This window comes from Oryx dammah, unplaced genomic scaffold (genome assembly GCF_014754425.2).
Source record: "Oryx dammah isolate SB20612 unplaced genomic scaffold, SCBI_Odam_1.1 HiC_scaffold_19, whole genome shotgun sequence".
Lineage (NCBI taxonomy): Eukaryota > Metazoa > Chordata > Mammalia > Artiodactyla > Bovidae > Oryx > Oryx dammah.
In genome coordinates this window covers 85,553,655-85,575,123 of record NW_024070203.1, presented here as the reverse complement: position 1 = coordinate 85,575,123, position 21,469 = coordinate 85,553,655, and the positions used below count along the sequence as shown (strand labels likewise).

The 21,469-nt window shown below is 40.0% G+C and overlaps 1 protein-coding gene across 2 annotated transcripts in view; it reads left to right on the top strand.

Moving 5' to 3' along the window:
* Window positions 1-297: 297 nt before the first annotated feature.
* Window positions 298-21,469, top strand: part of RIPK2 (receptor interacting serine/threonine kinase 2) — a 36,237-nt gene continuing 15,065 nt past the window's right edge. For both annotated transcript variants that reach the window (XM_040261119.1, XM_040261118.1), the window contains exons 1-4: window positions 298-703; window positions 11,581-11,734; window positions 15,718-15,873; window positions 20,889-21,046. In XM_040261119.1, the coding sequence (XP_040117053.1) occupies window positions 531-703; window positions 11,581-11,734; window positions 15,718-15,873; window positions 20,889-21,046 (641 nt within the window). In that variant the 5' untranslated portion in view covers window positions 298-530. The remainder of the gene's footprint in view (window positions 704-11,580; window positions 11,735-15,717; window positions 15,874-20,888; window positions 21,047-21,469) is intronic.

Here is a 21,469-nt window from a genome sequence, read left to right as displayed (position 1 = left end):
GGCCTGCGGACCAAGTGTGAGGCGGCTGAGGGGAAATTTCCTCACAGGAAACCCTTCCAAACCCTGGCTGGTCGGGGACGCGGAGAGAAGACGCACTGAGCGCCCCGGGAGCCTTCTCCACTCGCAGGCCGTCGCCGGTGCTCCGCCGGCCCGGGACACGCGCTCGGAGATCCCCGCAGCGGCAACCTCCGGCGGACGCGCGGGAAAGCCCCCGGCTCGGCGTCCGCCCGCTGACGTCACTGGAGCGTCAGAGGAGGCGGAGCTCCGAGCGGCGGGCAGCAGCGGCTGCCTCGCCCTGGAGGGCCAGATCGGCGAGAGGCATCCCGTCACCGGCGCGTCTCGTCGCCTCGGCGTTAACCTGTCTCCAGAGAGAGTTCGCTCAGGCCCTGGATAAGGAGCGTGGCGCGGGCCGCCTCGGGGATGAACGGCCTCGCGACCTAGTGTGCGGCCCCGCGCCGGGGCGGAGCTGCGGGCGCGGCGGGCACTTCCGGGAGCGGCCGGCGGCCGGAGGGCCGGAACGGCCCGCCGCCATGAGTGCGGAGGCCGTCTGCAGCGTCTTGCCCGCCATCCCGTACCACAAGCTCGCCGACCTGTGCTACCTGAGCCGCGGCGCGTCCGGCACCGTGTCGTCCGCCCGCCACGCCGACTGGCGCGTTCAGGTGGCCGTGAAGCACCTGCACATCCACAGCCCGCTGCTCGACAGGTAGGGCCGCGGCGCTGCCCCCTCTCACTGGCTCTCACCCCGGGGACCCGGGCTCTGGAGCCCCGACGACGGTGACCGCCTCCCCTCGAAGCGGCCCTTCAAGGCTTAGGCTCACCTGGGGGAAACGGCCGGCTTCTCTGGAGATGGCACAATCTCGCTTCTTGTCACTGCTTTGTTATTTTTTTCCTAGGCTTCCTTTCTCCAGACACAAGAGCCAGCAATCACAGCCCAACTCTAAATCTCTTCTCTATTGAAATTCAGTTGTGTTGGCTTCGTTTTTTTCTTTTGAAGTCTTAACTCTAAGGTTGCATCGCCCAATGGGTAGCTTTTAGCCACACATAGCTTTTGAGCGCTGAAAATATGGCTGGCTGAACTGAAATGTGTTCTTAGTGGGAAATACACGCTAGATTTCTAGCACGTACTATAAAAACTTGTAATATCTCATGTATAATTTTATATGATATGCTTAGATGGTATCTTTTGATATGTTGTGATATATTAGTAAAGTTCACTTTTCATATTTCTTTCTACCTTTTTTTTAAAGAGGCTACATGAAAATTTCAAATTGTATATGTGGGTCACATGTTTTTATTGACCAGCACTGCTGTAGAATCTGGGACGTTTTGCTTTGGGCTTTTTGTGGTGGTTTTTGGTTTACTACATGTAGTCAGAGAAGTTTAGACATCAAACTCAACTCAATTTAGTTTCTCCTCACTCTCACGGGAAAGGAAGTCTGTCTCTGGAGGAAACTTGTTTAATTTTTACTAACAATAAACTAGAATCAGAAGACTGTTAAATGACAAAACTTTTGAATGCCTCTCCCATTGAACAATTTTAGTGCACTATCCAGATTTCATGGGAGGGCTAAGCATTAGTTTCTGTTTCCAGAAAAACTTTCACCTTTCTGTATTGGTCAGTGAGTTTAGTCACTAGTCTGTTTTCCTTCCGGTAGAAATCTATCTATGCTCTGCATTCAATTCTTAGCAAGTTAACACCCATGATTGCAAACATTCTCCTCCCCCCCCCCCCCCCCCACCTCCCCACCCCAACCCGGCCCTGTGAAAGTGAAAGTTGCTCGCTCCTGTCTGACTCTTTGCGACCCCCATGGACTATGCAGTCCATGGGATTCTCCGGGGCAGAATACTGGAGTGGGTAGCCGTTTCCTTCTCTAGGGGATCTTCCCAACCCAGGAATCGAACCCAGGTCTTCCCCCTATATCGTATAAGCGAAAATACATCATGCTAGATGCCTGATTTATGGCAGAAAGTGAAGAGGAACTAAAAAGCTTCTTGATGAAAGTGAAAGTGGAGAGTGAAAAAGTTGGCTTAAAGCTCTCAACATTCAGAAAACGAAGATCATGTCATTTGGTCCCATCACTTCATGGGAAATAGATGGGGAAACAGTGTCAGACTTTATTTTTTTGGGCTCCAAAATCACTGCAGATGGTGACTGCAGCCATGAAATTGAAAGATGCTTACTCCTTGGAAGAAAAGTTATGACCAACCTAGACAGCATATTGAAAAGCAGAGACATTACTTTGCCAACAAAGGTCCGTCTAGTCAAGGCTCTGGTTTTTCCAGTGGTCATGTATGGATGTGAGAGTTGGCCTGTGAAGAAAGCTGAGCACCAAAGAATTGATGCTTTTGAACTGTGGTGTTGGAGAAGACTCTTGAGAGTCCCTTGGACTGCAAGGAGATCCAACCAGTCCTTTCTAAAGGAGATCAGCCCTGGGACTTCTTTGGAAGGAATGAGGCTAAAGCTGAAACTCCAGTACTTTGGCCACCTCATGTGAAGAGTTGACTCATTGGAAAAGACTCTGATGCTTGGAGGGATTGGGGGCAGGAGGAGAAGGGGGGACGACCGAGGATGAGATGGCTGGATGGCATCACTGACTCGATGGGCGTGAGTCTGAGTGAACTCTGGGAGATGGTGATGGACAGGGAGGCCTGGCATGCTGTGATTCATGGGGTCACAAAGAGTTGGACACGACTGAGCGACTGGACTGAACTGAGATACCTGACTAGCTGTCAGTATCCAACAGCAGTTAAACTCCTCAGTTTCAGCCCTGCTAATGCTATTGACTTTCATCTGCCTTTGGTATTTTTTTTGTTCTCTTGCTATCAGGCTTGGATGGGCAAGGTCCCACAGTAAGTTTGAGATACCTCTAGGGATTGCTTCCATTTTTTGTGTACCATGATTCAGATTTAGTGATACACAGGGTATGTTTCAAGCTGGTTTTAGAAAAGGCAGAGGAACCAGAGATCAAATTGCCAACATCCGCTAGATCATCAAAGCAAGAGAGTTCCAGAAAAACATCTATTTCTGCTTTATTGACTATGCCAAAGACTTTGACTGTGTGGATCACAATCAACTGTGGAAAATTCTGAAAGAGATGGGAATACCAGACCACCTGACCTGCCTCTTGAGAAACCTGTATGCAGGTCAGGAAGCAACAGTTAGAACTGGACATGGAACAACAGACTGGTTCCAAATAGGAAAAGGAGTACGTCAAGGCTGTATATTGTCACCCTGCTTATTTAACTTCTATGCAGAGTACATCATGAGAAACACTGGACTGGAAGAAGCACAAGCTGGAATCAAGATTGCTGGGAGAAATATCAATAACCTCAGATATGCAGATGACACCACCCTTATGGCAGAAAGTGAAGAGGAGCTAAAAAGCTTCTTGATGAAAGTGAAAGTGGAGAGTGAAAAAGTTGGCTTAAAGCTCAACATTCAGAAAACGAAGATCATGGCATCTGGTCCCATCACTTCATGGGAAATAGATGGGGAAACAGTGGAAACAGTGTCAGGGTTTATTTTGCGGGGGGCTCCAAAATCACTGCAGATGGTGATTGCAGCCGTGAAATTAAAAGACGCTTACTCCTTGGAAGGAAAGTTATGACCAACCTAGATAGCACATTGAAAAGCAGAGACATTACTTTGCTGACTAAGGTCTATCTAGTCAAGGCTATGGTTTTTCCTGTGGTCATGTATGGATGTGAGAGTTGGACTGTGCAGAAGGCTGAGCGCTGAAGAATTGATGCTTTTGAACTGTGGTGTTGGAGAAGACTCTTGAGGGTCCCTTGGACTGCAAGGAGATCCAACCAGTCCATTCTGAAGGAGATCAGCCCTGGGATTTCTTTGGAAGGAATGATGCTAAAGCTGAAGCTCCAGTACTTTGGCCACCTCATGGGAAGAGTTGACTCATTGGAAAAGACTCTGATGCTGGGAGGGATTGGGGGCAGAAGGAGAAGGGGACAACCAAGGATGAGATGGCTGGATGGCATCACGGACTCAATGGACATGAGTCTGAGTGAACTCTGGGAGATGGTGATGGACAGGGAGGCCTGGCGTGCTGTGATTCATGCGGTCGCAAAGAGTCGGACACGACTAAGCAACTGAACTGAACTGAAGGGTATGTTTACCCTAGGTCTTGAATTCTGTGTAGCAAGTATGGGGCAGTTACGTGTATGTGTATGTATATATAGTCAACTTTGAAGGGTGGTAATTGGCTAGAGAGGGTGGATGTATTTTAGAATCAACTTAAAATATATGGAAACCGAGCAGTTATGGACTCATTAGGAATTTTAAAGCAGATTGCTCCTCCCATTTTGGATGCTGCTTTTCAAGATTTTAATTTATCTAAGTTTTGTGCCATTTGGAGCCAAGAAATGAAGGGGGAGTTCACTTTCCATGTTCATTAACAATTTTCATAATCCGAAATTCCTACCAAATTGGGTAGGAAATTAATTCTGCCTTCAAAGAAGCCTTAAGGACCAATGCAACACTCTGGCATTACTGCATCATGTATTTCCTCCTACTTGTTACCTAGAATGTTAACATTAGCTGTGTTTATGATGTCTGAGCATAGGCCTGGATATGCAGTTGACTCACAGAATGTTTGTGTCCTCACTTATGAAGTGGGAATAACAAATACATGTACTTCTTGGGCTCTCGTGTGGATAATGTTTGCATTGTTCTTTGAAAGGAAAGAAAAATAAGTTTATGTGCCATTACATGTTCTTATTTTAGTGATTGGTGAGTCATTCTCCATAACCTGACTTCTGCCCAATGAATGGACCTTCCCCAACAATCTCGCAGCTCCTTATGAGTACATGAGTTTGACTGGTTGTTCAAACACCTTGTGTAAACAGTTTAACTGTTTTGTGACTGAAATTTTCTATTTTGCCAATATGTCTGTAGAAGCTATATTTTATGTTTCTTTTTTCTTTTTTTTTTAATATATTGGGTTGGCCAACAAGTTGGTTCAGATTTTTCTGCAAGATGGCATGGAAAAACCCAAATGAACCTTTTGGCCAACTCAATAAAAACCTATTTTTAAACTGTTGTAGCTTATTCTGTTTTCCCACTCTCTCATTCTTTTCAAAATGTAACTTCAGGAATTTTCCTTCTCTGATTAAGCAGTGATAGGAAAAAACAAAGGTGTTAGAACCCACAATTGCAATTCAAATCTGACTCCAAACCTGCCACTTATTATTAACATGACCATTAGAAAATTATTCATTTATCTAAGCCCAGTGTGGTACCCCACTCCATTACTCTTGTCTGGAAAATCCCATGGACAGAGGAGCCTGGTGGGCTGTAGTCCATGGGGTCACTAAGAGTCGGACACGACTGAGCAGCTTCATTTTCACTTTCACTTTCATTCATTGGAAAAGGAAATGGCAACCTACTCCAGTGTTCTTGCCTGGAGAATCCCAGGGATGGGGGAGCCTGGTGGGCTGCCGTCTATAGGGTCGCACAGAGCAGGACAGGACTGAAGCAACTTAGCAGCAGCAGTGCTCTCATAGGGATAATAAAACCAACTTTAGTAAAGTGACTGATACATAGTAGGATCACAAGAGAAGGAAGAATACCTCATACTCCTAATGGGGGGAGGAATTAGAATGTTAAGTATCATCAAGATTTCCCCTAGCATGCCCTCTCTATAATTCTCAGGGTATCTAGGAACCTTCAGGTCAGTCCTGTGTTTTCCCTGCAAAGGTGCTACTCTGTAACTGTCTTGTTGATCTACCTTTCTTAAGGCAAATACAGACCTGTTTCAATTTAGGAAACAAATTTAATTAAACCTGGTCTCACAGACAGGTATAATTGGTTGCCTCACAGTTTGGGTACTAAGCATCTAAAGAACAGGAAGAAGGATAGAGGCTCTTTATGTATTTTTGTAACTCTTGAATTTAGAAACATGTAAATATATTACCTATTCAAAACATGGGTGGCTAAGATATTTTTGCTTTATTTTGTTTATTGTTTGTTTTTAAAAGGAAGCCTTATAGTCTGGTCTGGAATGTGTTTTTCAGCAGCCATTCATCAAGATCTTGGGTGGTTTAAACAAAAGCATCCAGAAAAATTATACATTATATGCAAGATAACAGTTAAATGAACTTCTTTTAAATAAGCTTTTTAATGGAAGCATAACATCTGTACAGAAAAACACAAATATAATTGTTTAGCATGACATCACAAAGTGAAGATAACTACGGTCACCACCCACATAAATAACTATATCCCTTCTTAGTGATTACTCATCATCCTTCCCAAGGGTAAATACCATCTTGAATTCTAACACCAAAGATTAGGCTTGATAGTGGTTAGCCTTTACATAAATTGAATACATATTGTATCTTTAGTTTCTGGCTTCTCTTATCTAACATTGTAAGATTTATCCATGTTGTTACCTGGAGCAGGTAACATTCATTCATTCATTTTCATTGCTATAAAATGTTGAGTATTCTACTTTGTGTTAGTCGCTCAGTCGTGCCTGACTCTTTGCGACACCATGGACTGCAATCCACCAGGTTCCTCTGTCCATGAGATTTTCCAGGCAAGGATATTGGAGTGGCTTGCCATTTCCTCCTCCAGGGGATCTTCCCAACCCAGGGATCGAACCTGGGTCTCCTGCACTGCAGGCAAATTCTTTACCAACTGAGCTACAAGGGAAGATAACACATTTATTTATCCATTCTATTGTTGATAGAGATGTTTCCATTCTTTGGCTGTTAGGATGAGAGCTTCTATGAACATTGTTGTGTATGTCTTCTGGTGTACACACGTATGCATTTGCATTGTATTCTCTTATTATGCCTAGTAAACAACTTAAGGAATTGTTTGGTCCCTGAAGCTTCAGTCTTAGTGGTTTTGGAAGTTTTAGTACTTAAGGGAGGAGTGTTTCCTAGGAAACTTGGTTTCAGTGAATTAAAAGTGGACATGGCTTGCTGGCAGGATTTTTTCCTGTCATTAACCAATGCAGGTAGGGGGAACATTACTGACGGAGAAGAAAGATTTCTTTTAAGAGGGGGAACTTGGATTGCTGTTGCACAGTGGAGTAAGTCCCTGGAGAAGGAAATGGCAACCCTCTCCAGTATTCTTGCCAAGAAAATCCCATGGATAGAGAAGCTGGTTGGATGAGCCACAGTCCATGGAGTCACAAAAGAGTCGGACACAGCTAAGTGACTAAACAACAGTCATCATCTCTTACCAAATAGCTTCTACTAGAGAGTGAAAGTGAAAGTCGCTCAGTCGTGTTCGATTCTTTGCAACCCCATGGTCTCTACAGTCCATGGATTTCTCCAGGCCAGAATACTAGAGTGGATAGCCTTTAGTGCAGTATGTTATACTTCCTTAATAAGGTATGTTATACTCCCTTAATCAGTAAAGTCAGTCAGTCATCACAGCCTGGGCATTCTGTTCAGCTAATGTTTTTCTTCCCATTTCCACTGCAACCTTTATTGCTTCACATTTTTTGTTGTTGTTTTGCTTTTCTTAATCAATTTTATTGGAGTAATAGTTACTTTACAATGTTGTATTTCTTCTGTACTGCAGACTGAATCATCTCTATATGTATATGTGTGTGTGTGTGTGTGTGTGTGTCTCCCCTCTTTTTTGCATTTCCTTCCCATTTAGGTTAACACAGAGCACTGAGTAGAGTTCCCTAAAGTATACAGCAGGTTCTCATTAGTTATCAACTTTACCCATAGTGTCAATAGTGTATATATGTCAGTCCTTATCTTCCAGTTCATTCCACCACCCCCTTTCCCGCCTTGGTGTCCAGTGTTTGTTGTCTGTGTCTCAATTTCTATTTTGCAAATAAGATCATCTGTACTATTATTCTAGAATCCACATATACGCGTTAATATACGATATTTGTTTTTCTCTTTCTGACTTAACTTCACTCTGTATGACAGTCTCTAGGTCCATCCACGTTTCTGCAAATGATCCAGTTTAGTTCTTTTTCATGACTGAGTAACAATTTTCCATTGTATGTATGTACCACATCTTCCTTATCCTTTCATCTGTAGATGGATATCTGGGTTGCTTCCATGTTTTGGCTCTTGTAAATAGTGCTGCTGTGAACGTTGGGGTGCATTTATCTTCTGGAGTTATAGCCTTTCTCTGGGTATATGCCCAGTAGGGGGATTCCTGGGTCATACAGTAGTTCTATTTTTAATTTTTGAAGGAATCTCCATACTGTTCTCCACAGGGCTTTATCAATTTACATTCCCACCAACAGTGCAAGAGAGTTCCCTTTCTCCACACCCTCTCCAGCATTTGTTGTTCGTAGATTTTTCTTTTAATGATGGTCATTCTGATGGGTGTGAGTGATGTCTCATTATAGTTTTATTTTCACATCTCTAATAATTAATGATGCTGAGCATCTTTTCAGGTGTTTGTTGGCCCTATGTATGCCTTCTTTGGAGAAGTGTCTATTTAGGTATTCCACCCAGTTTTTGATTGGGTTGTTTGTGTTTTGTTTTGTTTTGTTTTACTTGAACTGTTTGTATGTTTTGGAGGTTAATTCCTTGTCAGTTTGCCAGTATTTTTTCCCTTTCTGAGGGAGAAAATATTGGCAGATATTTCCTTGTCTTGTTTATGATGTCCTTTGCTGTGCAAAAACTTTTAAGTTCAATTGTGGCTCAGCAGTAAAGAATTCACCTCCAATACAGGAGATGTAGGTTTGATCCCTGGGTCTGGAAGATCCCCTGGAGGAGGAAATAGCAACCACTCCACTATTCTAGACAGGAAAATTCCATGGACAGAGGAGCCTGGCGGGCTGCAGTCCATAGGGTGGCAAAGAAACAGACACAACTGAGCGAATGAGCTCATGTGCACGTAATAAGCACAGATCCCATTTGTTAATTTTGGTTTTTATTGACATTACTCTAGGAGGTAGGTCAGCAAAGATCCTACTATGATTTATGTCAAAGAATGTTCTGCCTATATTTTCCTCCAAGAATTTTTCAGTGTCTGGCCTTCAGGTCTTTAATTCATTTCGAGTTTATTTTTGTGTATGGCATTAGAGTTCTAATTTCATTCTTTTCCAAGTAGCCGTCCAGTTTTCCCAGCTCTACGTATTGAGGATGTCTTCATTGTATATTCTTGCCTCTTTAGTCATAAATTAGGTGACTGTATGTGCATTGATTTGTTTCTGGGCTTTCTATCCTATCCCATTGGTCTGTATTTCCACTTTTGTACCAGTACCATACTGTCTCGATAACAGTAGTTTTGTACTATAATCGGAGGTCAGAAAGCCTGATTCTTCCAGCTCCATTTTTCTTTCTCAAGGTTGTTTTGGGCTATTTGGGATCTTTTGTATTTTCTACGAATTGTAAAATTTTCTGTTCTAGTTCAATGAAAAATGCCATTGATAATTTGATAAGGATAACATTGAATCTGTAGATTGCTCTGGGTAGTATAGTAATTTTCACAATATTGATGCTTCCAATCCAAGAACATGGTGAATCTCTCCGTATGTTTGTATCTTTGATGTCTTTCCTGAATGTCTTTCAGTTTTCTGTGTACAGATCTTTTGCCTCCTTAGGTAGGTTTATACCTAGGTATTTTATTCTTTTTGTTGCAATAATAAATGAGATTGTTTCTTTAATTTCTCTTTCTGATCTTTCTTTGTTAGTGTATCAGAATGCAAGAAATTTCTGTTTTAATTTTGTATCCTGCAACTTTAGTAAATTCACTGATGAGCTCTAGTAGTTTTCTGGTGGCATCTTTAGGATTTTCTGTGTAAAGTATCATTGTCATCTGCAAACAGTGACAGTTTTACGTCTTCTTTTCCAATTTGGATTCCTTTTGTTTCCTTTCCTTTTCTGATTGCTGTGGCTAGGACTTCTGAAACTATGCTGAATAATAGTGTTGAGAGTGGACACCCTTGTCTTATTCCTGATCTGAGAGGAAATTGTTTCAGTTTTTCACCATTGAGAATATTTGCTGTAGGTTTGTCATATATGGCCTTTATAATGTTGAGGTAGGTTCCCTCTATGCTCACTTTCTGGAGAGTTTATCATAAATAGTGTTGAATTTTGTCCAAAGTTTTTTCTGCATCTATTGAGATGATCATGTGATTTTTATTCAGTTTGTTAATATGGTTTGTCATGTTCACTGATTTGCATATATTGAAGAATCCTTGCATCCCAGGGATATATCCCACTTGATCATGGTGTATGAAACTTTCAGTGTGTTGTATTTGGTTTGCTAATATTTGGTTGAGGATTTTTGCATCTGTGTTCATCAGTAGTACGGGCAAGAATACTGGAGTGGCTTGCCATTTCTTCCTCCAGGGGATCTTCCTGACCCAGGGTTTGAACTGAGTCTCTTATGTCTCCTGCATTGGCAGGCAGGTTGTTTACCGCGAGCACCACCTGGGAAGCCCACTAGTCATTGGAAATGTGCAAGTCAAGATCACGATGAGTATGTATGTTTCTTAAAAAGGTTTCTGGACAGCTTGAGATCACAGACTGTATTTTTTTAATCTAATTTTGTATTTACTTGACATGTACACACTGCTTTATTGATTTATCTTTGGTTGGGGTAGGTCTTTGTTGCTGCACATGGACCTTGTCTATTTGCAGGGAGTGGGGGCTACTCTAGTTGTGGCACATGGGCTTCTCATTGCGGTGGCCTCTCTCCTTGTGGAGCACAGACTCTAGGTGCGCTGGCTTAAGTAGTTGTGGCACAGGGGCTCGTTAGTTGTGTCTGCAGGGCCCTGGAGCACGCAAACTTCAGTCAGTCATTATGGCCCGTGGGCTTCGTTGCTCCATGGCATGTGAAATCATCCCAGACCAGGGACTGAATGCATGTCCCCGGCCTTGGCAGGCAGATTGTTATCCACTGCACCACCAGGGAACTCACCAAACTATGTTTTGTTTTGTTTTGTTTTGTTTTAACTTAGTTGTCTCCATAGGGCTGAGCACTGTGGCTTATTCATAATGAAAGTTCAACACATTTCTTCTATGAATGAATAAGGAAATAAATCTGGAACCCAGAGTTAACCCAGGAATGTTATAAGCATTTGTCTCTTCTCAGTGTTCTTTTTCTGAGTTCCAGCCTATAATTTCTGAGTAACCCTTATGCAACTAATTATCATCGAGTCATTAAAATCTACAACATTTAAGTGTTTTAATATTCAGGATATTTAGAAAATTTTTACATGGTATGCAACAGTAAAATTTAATGTAACAGTCTAATAAAATTTTATCATTTTAATAAAACAGAAACTTAAGTAATTAGTTCAAGCACCTATTGTTTTAATACAAATAGACTTTATAAACAAACACTGTGTTCTTTCCCTTTCCTAGGAAAAGTACAGTTTTAATCTATGTGTAGCACTTCTTTCTGTCAGTGGTTTATATATATTATTTTGGTCTCTAAACAGACCTATGGGATATGTAGGGTAGATATTATCCCTCCTTTAAATATGAAAAAACTAAGAAAAGTTGCCTAATTTACATGAGGTCATAAGCTAATGAATGAATGAAAAAATCCAGAATTAATTAATATTATGGACATGATAATTGTGTATTTTTCATTATTTTGAAATAATTATGCTTTTTTTTTTTCTTTAGTGAAAGAAATGATGTCTTAAGAGAAGCTGAAATTTTACACAAAGCTCGATTTAGTTACATTCTTCCAATTTTGGGAATTTGCAATGAGCCTGAATTTTTGGGAATAGTTACCGAATACATGCCAAATGGATCATTAAATGAGCTCCTACATAGAGTAAGTACTATACATTTTCAGTGGCTAGAATTCTATTAGTTAACCTATAAAGTGCTTTGGTTTTACATGTGAGCCAAAATAAGAATAATGACAAACAGTTGCAGTGGTAAAATTTCACTATTTCTGGCTGCTTCTGTGTTAAAAGTACTGTGCGGCCAGACCCTGCCTTCTGGTCACCTCGATTATGCTGCTTAGGTTCCTGAGGCTTACACTGAATTCCAGTACCCGCAGGTTAGGGTATGTGGGAGAGGAGCAAGAGAGAGAAAAGACAGACTGCACACTGCACAGTGTAGTGTTGGCTGAAGCCAGCTTTTATTTTATGTTAAAGACAATTTAGTATTCTAATTAAATGTTAGTAGTATCAGTTCACAAAGTTCTGAATTAATAGGCCAAATTATCTCTCTCTGAGTATCAAATACCTGAGTTTTTCCAATAATAGGCAATGGCATGAGCTGTATTACCTTTTTCTCAAGGTACCAATTACTCTGTCTTCAACTATGAAAGCCATTAGTAAACAACTTTGAGGAGGTGAGGTCCTCATTCTCAAAATGTGTGTATTCATCTACTCTTGTGTGCTTGACCTTATTAAGATTATCTCTAGCCCACAGTTTCCCTCAAGAAATATTTTTAAATACCTGGGTCTGTCTTGTGAAGGTTGCTTTAGTTAAAACTGAGTAGTAACATAATCTGTAAAATCCAGTCCCTGAACACTCTTAAATTCTGGTGCATCACAATGTTCTATAAGCACATGAGGGAGCGTGGGTGCCTCTGTCACCACTCATGGAGTGACTTCCTCTTTATTTTAGGATGCAGCACATTCTGTTTGTGATGGCACGATCTAAAACAAGGGCAGAGTAAAGTGACTAGTGTCAGTGCATAAGATTTGTGTAACCAACACAGCAATTAAGATACAAAACACAATTTCCTTTTTTTGAATGAATGTAAGCATAGATCCTAATGTTTTCCTCCCATACCCCAGCACCCCAGCAGATACTCTGGTACCCAAATTTGCAGTCCATTAGAAATTCTAGAGCCTCCTAAGGGGCATTGCTAATTTCTGGAAGGAATCATAAAATACAGGTTGAGCACTCATCTACCTTCTTCCCCAATGATTATCTACTTCTTCTGAGTATGTTCATCTTCCTGGGAAGCTGTATTAATATTTAAGTTAGGAAAGCATTTAAGAAAATTCAGATGACTATTACTTGTAAGTACCAGGAAATAAAGGCATTACATTTGTAATGTTTCTATATTATACATGGAATGCCAAAGTAGGAAGTCAAGAGATACCCAGAATAATAGGCAAGGTTGGCCTTGGAATACAAAATGGAGCAGGGCAAAGGCTAAGAGAGTTTTGTCAAAAGAACACGTTGGTCATAGCAAACAGCCTTTTCCAACAACCCAAGAGACGACTCTACACATGGACATCACCGGATGGTCAATATCAAAAAAAAGATTATGTTGTTTGTGGCCAAGGATGGAGAAGCTCTATACAGTCAGCCAAACAAGACCTGGAGCTGACTGTGGCACAGATCACGAGCTTCTTATGGCAAGATTCAGACTTAAATTGAAGAAAGTAGGGAAAACCACTAGGCCATTCAGATATAACCTAAATCAAATCCGTTATGTTTATACCATGGAGGTGATGAACAGATTCAAGGGATTAGGTCTGGTAGACAGAGTGCCTGAAGAACTATAGACAGAGGTTCATTACATTGTACAGGAGGCAATAACAAAGCCAGATCAAAAAGGATGCAGGAAGGCAAAGTGGTTGTCCAAGGAGGCTTTACAAATAGCTGAGGAAGAAGAGAAGTGAAAGGCAAGGAAGAAAGGGAAAGATACACCCAACTGAATGTAGAGTTCCAGAGAATAGCAAGGAGAGATAAGAATGCCTTCTTAAATGAACAGTAGAATGGGAAAGACTAGAAATCTCTTCAAGAAAATTGGAGATGTCAAGGGAAACATTTCATGCAAGGATGGGCACAATAAAGGACAGAAATGGCAAGGAGCTAACAGAAGCAGAAAAGATTAAAAAGAGGTGGCCAGAGTATACAGAAGAACTACACAAAAAAGGTCTTAAAGACCTGGATAACCATGATGGTGTGGTCACTCACCTAGAGCCAGGCATCTTGGAGTATGAAGTCAAGTGGGCCTTAAGAAGCGTTACTGTGAACACACTTAGTGGAGGTGATGGAATACCAACTGAGCTATTTAGAATCCTAAAAGATGATGCTGTTAAAGTGCTGCACTCAATATATCAGCAAATTTGGAAAATGCGTAGTGTCCACAAGACTGGAAAAGGTCAGTTTTCATTCCAGTGTTAAAGACAGGCAATGCCAAAGAATGTTCAAACTACCATACAATTGTGCTCATTTCACATGCTAGCAAGGATATGCTCAAAATCCTTCAAGGTTTTTGCAAACTGCTAGGTTTTAGCAGTATGTGAACCAAGAGCTTATAAGTGTACAAGCTGTATTTAGTAAAGGAAGAAGAACCAGAGATCAAATTACCAACATTCATTGGATCATGCAGAAAGCAAGGGAATTCCAGAAAAACATCTCTGTTTCATTGACTATGCTAAAGCCTTTCAATGTGTGGATCACAACAAACTGGAAAATTCTTAAAGATGATGGGAGTCATCAGACCACCTTACCTGTTTCCTAAGAAACCTGTATGTGGGTCAAGAGGCAACATTTGGAACCAATCATGGAGGAACTGACTGGTTCCAAATTGGGAAAGGAGTACAACGGAGCTGTATATTGTCACCCTGCTTATTTAACTTCTGTGCAGAGTACATCATGTGAAGTGCTGAGCTGGATGAATCACAAGCTGGAATCAGGATTGCTGGGAGAAAAGTCAACAACCTCAGACGTGCAAATGATATCACCCTAATGGCAGAAAATGAAGAGGAACTAAAAAGCCTCTTGATGAGAGTTGAAAAGGTGAGTGAAAAAGCTAGCTTGGAACTCAATATTGTAAAAACTAAGATCATGGCATCTGGTCCAATCACTTCATAGCAAATAAAAGGGGAAAAAGTCAAAGCAGTGATGGATTTTATTTTCTTGGACTCCAAAACTCACTGTGGACTGTAACTGCAACCAGGAAATTGAAAGACACTTACTCCTTGAAAGGAAGGCTATGACAAACTTACCATATTAAAAGGCAGAGACATCACTTTGCTACAAAGGTCCGTGTAATCAAAGCTATAGTTTTTCCAGTAGTCACATAGGGATGTGAGAGTTGGACTATAAGAAGAGTGGGTGCGAAGAATTGATGCTTTCGAACTGTGGTGCTGGAGAAGACTCTTGAGAGTCCCTCGGACAGCAAGAAGATCAATTCAGTAAATCCTAAAAGAAATCAACCCTAAGTACTCATTGGAAGGACCAGTGCTGAAGCTGAAGCTCAAATACTTTGACCATCTGTGGGAAGAGCCGACTCATAGGCAAAGACCCTGCTGCCAGGAAAGATTGAAGGCAAAAGAAGGGGGTGGCAGAAGATGAGATGATTAGATAATATCAACAACTCAGTGGCCATGAATTTGAACGCAAACTCCAGGAGATAATAGAAAACAGAGGCACCTGGCATGCTGCAGTCCATGGAATCACAAGTAGTGGGACATGACTTAGCAACTGAACAACAACCTGGAATGAGAAGTCGAGTATAAATATATGTGTCTGGGTATTACAGATAAAAATAAACTATCTCAACTGGAGAGAGACCCCATACCATGTAGGACATTGCCAGTATATACTCAAAGGAAATATTAGTACTGTAAAGTCATTATTTTCTCTATAAGGAAAAGAAGATCCAAGGATAGTAAAGAATGTCAAATAGATACTATATAATAAAGTAAGTATATTTTGCCCTATACTTAGTTATACTAGATATTTAGTTTATACTATTCCTCATGGAATATTTCATTTTCAAAGTGGAAATAAATTTGGCCACTGATTTTGGTTTTATTTATTTTCATATATATGAAGAAAATCGAATACCCTGATGTTCCTTGGCCATTGAGATTTCGTATTCTGCATGAGATTGCTCTAGGTGTAAACTACCTGCACAATATGAATCCTCCTCTGCTTCACCATGACCTGAAGACTCAAAACATCTTACTGGATAATGAATTTCATGTTAAGGTAATCACTGTTTTTCAAAAAAGCTTATCTGCATCCTTGTGTTTAATAGTTTTAAAGACTTCTTAGTTAATTTTTGTACCTTGCCAGTTTAATCTCTCTGCCTTTTCTGTGGCCCCTAATTCAGTGCCACTTCTTCCTGCTGCAGTGGGTTAGTTATTCCTAGACTACAGATATTCATAAAACTATGGTTCAGATACAGAGTCATTATATTCTTAATTTAAATTGTTAAGTATACCTTTATTTGCTTTTTATTTTGAAATTATTAGATATTCTTAGGTGGTTGCAAAGTAAAGAAGTCTCATGTACCCTTAACCCAGTTTCTACCAGTGGTTACATCACATATAATTATGGTACCATTTCAAGGCCAGGAATTTGACATTGGTACAGTACACATGTGTAGTTTGTAGTTCTGTTTCACTTTATGTGGTGTAAATTTCTGTGACTATTGCAGCAGCCAAGATAAAGCACTATTCTATCACAACAAAGTTACCACTCCCACTATCCCTTAATAGGCATGTTCACCTTCCCTCCATCATCCCTAACCGCTGTCACCCAGTAATCTGCTTTTCTTTTCTATAATTTTGTTGTTTTGACAATGGAATCATACAGGGTATGATATTTTGAGATCGGCTTTGTTTATTTAGCATAAGGCCTTTGAGATCCGTTTGAGTCTTTGCTTGTGTTGAGTTGTTTTCTTTTTCATTGGTGAATAATATTCCATGGTGTGGGTGTACTAGAGTTATTTAACCATTCACTTATTGAGAGAAATTTGGTTATTTTTAGCCTTTGGCAGTTAAAATAAAGCTCCATTGAATAGTCCTGTACAACTTTTTGAACAAATGTAAGTTTTTATTCCTCTGAGATAAATGCCCAAGAGTTTTAACTGCATGGTCATATGGTAAAGTATGTTTAGGTTTTTAAGAAGCTGCCTGTTTTGTGCAGTGGCTGCACCATTATACATTTCACCAGCAGTGTATGAAAGACACAGCTTTTCTGCACCCTCACCAGGATTTGGTTTTATCACAGTTTTTTATTCTGGCATTCTAACCATTACAGTGCTCAAATCAGAGCTACACAACATGGTGCTAAAAACCTCCCTTCAGGTCAAGTTCAGGCCTTTTATTAATTAGGACTTTTGGAGAATAAGCATTCATTTTGTTTGGCATACTCCTAAAAGAACTGTTAGCCCATTTTTCTCCTTTTTTTTCATACAAGTGTTACAAAAATCCTTCTTTGACTGCTTTCCCAAGTGTCCTTGTTACCATGTCCAACTTTATACTGCTTACCACACAACAGAGCGAGTAAATCAACAGATGAGGTGTTGGGGCAAGGGATAGCTACCTTATTTGGAAAGCCAGTAGACCAAGAAAATGGTGGATTAGTGTCCCAAAGAACCACCACACCCAAGCTAGAATTCAGGCTTTTTCTTTCATACTAAAAGGTGAGAGGGTGTGGATGGTGGTGGCAAGTTTCTTGGGACCTTTTGTGTTTGCAGCTCTCCTTATGGGTCAGGTCATGACGTTCGTACAGACCGTCAACAAATACTATTTTCTGTTCTGCACCGTGGAGGTATTTGCTAGTATTCTAACTAAACCTGAAATATATGTAAAATGAACTGAGACTTGTACTATATAAAATTTTCAACTTCCTTGGACCTTATTTCCTTCATCTCAGTCCGGAAACCATTCTTGATAGAGAAGACCCAAGCAAAGTAATAGGTGATGACGATCCCTAGTTTCTCTTTTTCATTGATGAGTAGGGTACCCATGGTATTTATTTGACATGAATAGAATTTAAAATAGTTTGGCTTTGTGTGTTTTTTTTTAAATTTTTGTTACTTTTAGCACATACAAAACTGTGACCTTTCTAATACAGTTCTTATAAATTAGTGACACTCTTTTATATGTATCCTGTGTGTCTCTACTTTCTGTTTTATAAATGTCCCTTAAAAGTAAGAGTTTCAGTGACTCATGAATAATTAAGTTATCCTATCTACCTGTCTTCTTGAAAGGGCCATTTAAATGAAATACAAAAATTCTCTTGAAGTACTTAATGAGATTAAATGGAACCTCACACCTTGTTAGGTTTTTGGGTTTTTTTAAGTAAATTTTCTCACTATAATGTTAATCAGAAACATATTAATAGTATCTAAAATAAAAATCTTTACCACTAGTTAAGATCAATCAAGACTCTTCTACTTTAAAAAGAACATGTTCAACTTGTTGGTCTGCTGGTCAGCATCTATTAGTGCACCTTAAATACAAATGAACCCATGACAGGCTTGTGTGAAGGAAGCATGTATATGCACCATGTCCGGTTTCTCTCCTGTTGTCAGTCCTGTGTGGAAACCAGAATGCTTGGAGTTTCTTCCTCATAGCTTCTTACTGATGATAACTTCATAGTTTTAAAGAGACAGACAGTATTATGTAAATGAAAATAACTATTCTGGTAGGGTGGTAAGATTAGTGATGATTTTTATGAGCAAAGTGTTTTAATTTCCTCTGATTTAAAAAAAAATTTTAATTGAAGTATAGTTGATTTACAGTATTATGTTAGTTTTAGTTATACAGCAAAGTGATTCAATTTTATATATTTTTCAGATTATTTTCCTTTATAGGTTATTATAAGATACTGAATATAGTTTTCTGTGCTATGCAATAAATTCTTGTTGCATTATCATCTGTTTTTAACTAAAAAGATCCTTTACCTTTAAAATGTATGTTAAGATCTTGTGTAGAAATGAAAAGCTCCTATTCCCTGTCTTCATTGTTGAATGACAAATATTTCAGGATCCTCAAGAAACCATAGCACTTGTATCCCTCTCATGTTCTTCACTTTCCTCTTCTTTGGGAGACCCAGGTTTAACGAATCACGCCTTGTGTATATGGTGCTTGTGATAGAGAAAGGAAAGAAATGTAGTCCATGGGAAACCAAACTAAATTGACTGAGAAAGGGAACTCTGGTTCATTCTTCTAGATGAGGTTTCAAACACAAATGTGAAGTGAAAGGAGCACATTAGCAAACTAAGAATGCATTTTCTACGCGCTGTATTCACAGCAGTGCTTAGCCCAGTAGTCTGCAGTTTATGGTTCAGGGATAAGAAGAGCCTGTTGCTGTTCAGTCACTAAGTTGTGTTGGACTCTCTGCAACCCCATGGACTGCAGCATGCCAGGCTGCTCTGTCCTCCACTAACTGCCAGAGTTTGCTCAAATTCATGGCCATTGAGTAGGCAATGCTGTCTTATTTCCTTCTCCTTTGGCCTTCAGTCTTTCCCAGCATCAGAGTCTTTTCCAGTGAGTCAGCTCTTCCCATCAGGAGGTCCAAGTTTTTAAGCTTCAGCTTCAGCATCAATCCTTCCAGTGAATATTGAGGGTTGAGTTCTTCTAGGATTGATTGATTTGACTTCCTTGCAATCCAAGGGACTCTCAAGTGTCTTCTCCAGCACCACAATTTGAAAACATCAATTCTTTGGCATTCAGCCTTCTTTGCCTTCTCACAGTAATGTTTATTATCCTAGCCAGTGTTGTAACTGGAGCACTGTTTTTGTTTTTAGAGGATGAGTGAGAGGAATAAGAGTTTGTAGTAGCAAGTAAGAGTAACTGGGATACAGTTGCCCAGAGTCTTAATACCACCTAAAAGTTTAGATTAAAGACCCTCAAACTGCATTCTGTGTTGTTGGTGTTGTATGAATAAGAGTAAGCTTTAGAGGTTTATTCCTGTGTATAAAACATTAATAATACTAACACACATGGTTCACCCATTATGTGTCAAATACGGTTCTGAGTGGGGCTTCCCTGGTGGCTCAGTGGTAAAGAATCTGCCTCTAATGCAGAAGACTTGGGTTCAGTCCCTGGGTTGGGAAGATCCCCTGGAGAAGGAAATGGTAACCCACTCCAGTATTCTTGCTGGGAAGTCCCCTGGACAGAGGAGCCTGGCAGTCCATGGGATTGTAAAAGAGTTGGACAACTTAGTGACTAAATAACATCTTGCATTGCCTTTAGAAATCAGTCCAGTTTAGCTCTTCATGTCATGGCACCATTTTTTCTCTTGGTCTTTTCTAATTTTTTTTCTTAAGTTTACCCTTTCATTATGGTAATATATGAAAGATTTGTATAGTCCTCCACCCTTTTTGGAGTGGGGCTATAATTTTTTAATCTCAAATTCATCTAAACACTAAAGAAATTATTTCTTCTGTTAAAGCTTGTAAGTATTTTAAGAGTTAAACGATTGAAACACAAAAGGTATGATGGATGGAGTTCATTCCACTCTGTCAACTCCTAAATGGCACAGTGTAAGGTCTAAGTAATTTAAATTAAATGTCTTCAAAGCTTTCCTTATACTTTTTTGTTCATTAAATATTGTTTCTGTTCTTACATTTTTGTCTCCGTTTTTAAAAATATTAGAACATTTTAGATAGTTACAAAATATTGTGTAGTATCTGCACAAAATTTTCAAGTGAAGTAAACTATAAAGGACATGTCAAAAGTACAGAATGTCTGTCACTGACAATTCTTTAGGAACCACTTGGCATGGACATGAATATGTTATATTGCTAACCACACTATTGTCAACAGATATTCTTTTCGTGGTAAGCAAAAATCATATAATAATGAGTTATACTTTATGGAATTTTGCTTATTTCAAAATATTAAAGTACTATTTTAAGCACATATAAAGAAGAACATATACACAGTGATGGTCATATTAGATATGAGTAGTTTAGCAGTTTTGTGAGGTATAGGTAAATTTTGAAAGCACATGATGTAAACCTACTTGTCACAAAAAGTAAAGTGGATGTACTCATTCCATTCTTTTATTCTAAATGCAAAAAATATTCCTGTTTAATTTTTCAAATCTTAGTTTCTTTAAAACTTGTGATATTATGCTGCACTCTCAGTCAGTTTATGTTGCTTATATGTGTATATATAGCATTTATTCTGGTCTCATGTTTAAACACAGTAAATATAAAGAAAGGCAAACAATTCCTGGATTTAAATTACTCTTTTCCCTTCCAGATTGCAGATTTCGGTTTATCAAAATGGCGTATGATGTCCCTTTCACAGTCACGAAGTAGTAAGTCTGTACCAGAAGGAGGGACGATTGTCTATATGCCACCTGAAAACTATGAGCCTGGACAGAAAGCAAGGGCTTCTGTCAAGCATGATATATATAGGTACAGTATGTTAACTTTTGCTCAGAGTTCACTTTGCCTAAAGCGAAGCGAATTCGCTCAGTCGTGTCTGACTGTTTGCAACCCCATGGACTGTAGCCCACCAGGCTCCTCTGTGCATGGGATTTTCCAGGCAAGAGTACTGGAGTGGGTTGCCATTTCCTTCTCCACAAGATTAATCAATCAGAGTTTTACAGCTACAGGTTTTTTTTTTTTGAAGCTACAGTTTAAAAGTATGATTCTTATGCTTCTCTCATAGGTGTGGTGAAAATAAATTAGAGGCAGTGGTTAATATTCTTCAAATTAAAAATACCTTGCTTTAAGGAATTCCCTGGCACCTTAGTGATTAAGATTCCAGGCTTTCGCTGCCATGACCCAGGTTTAATCCCTGGTCGGGAAACAGATCTCGCAAGTTGTGCAGAGCAG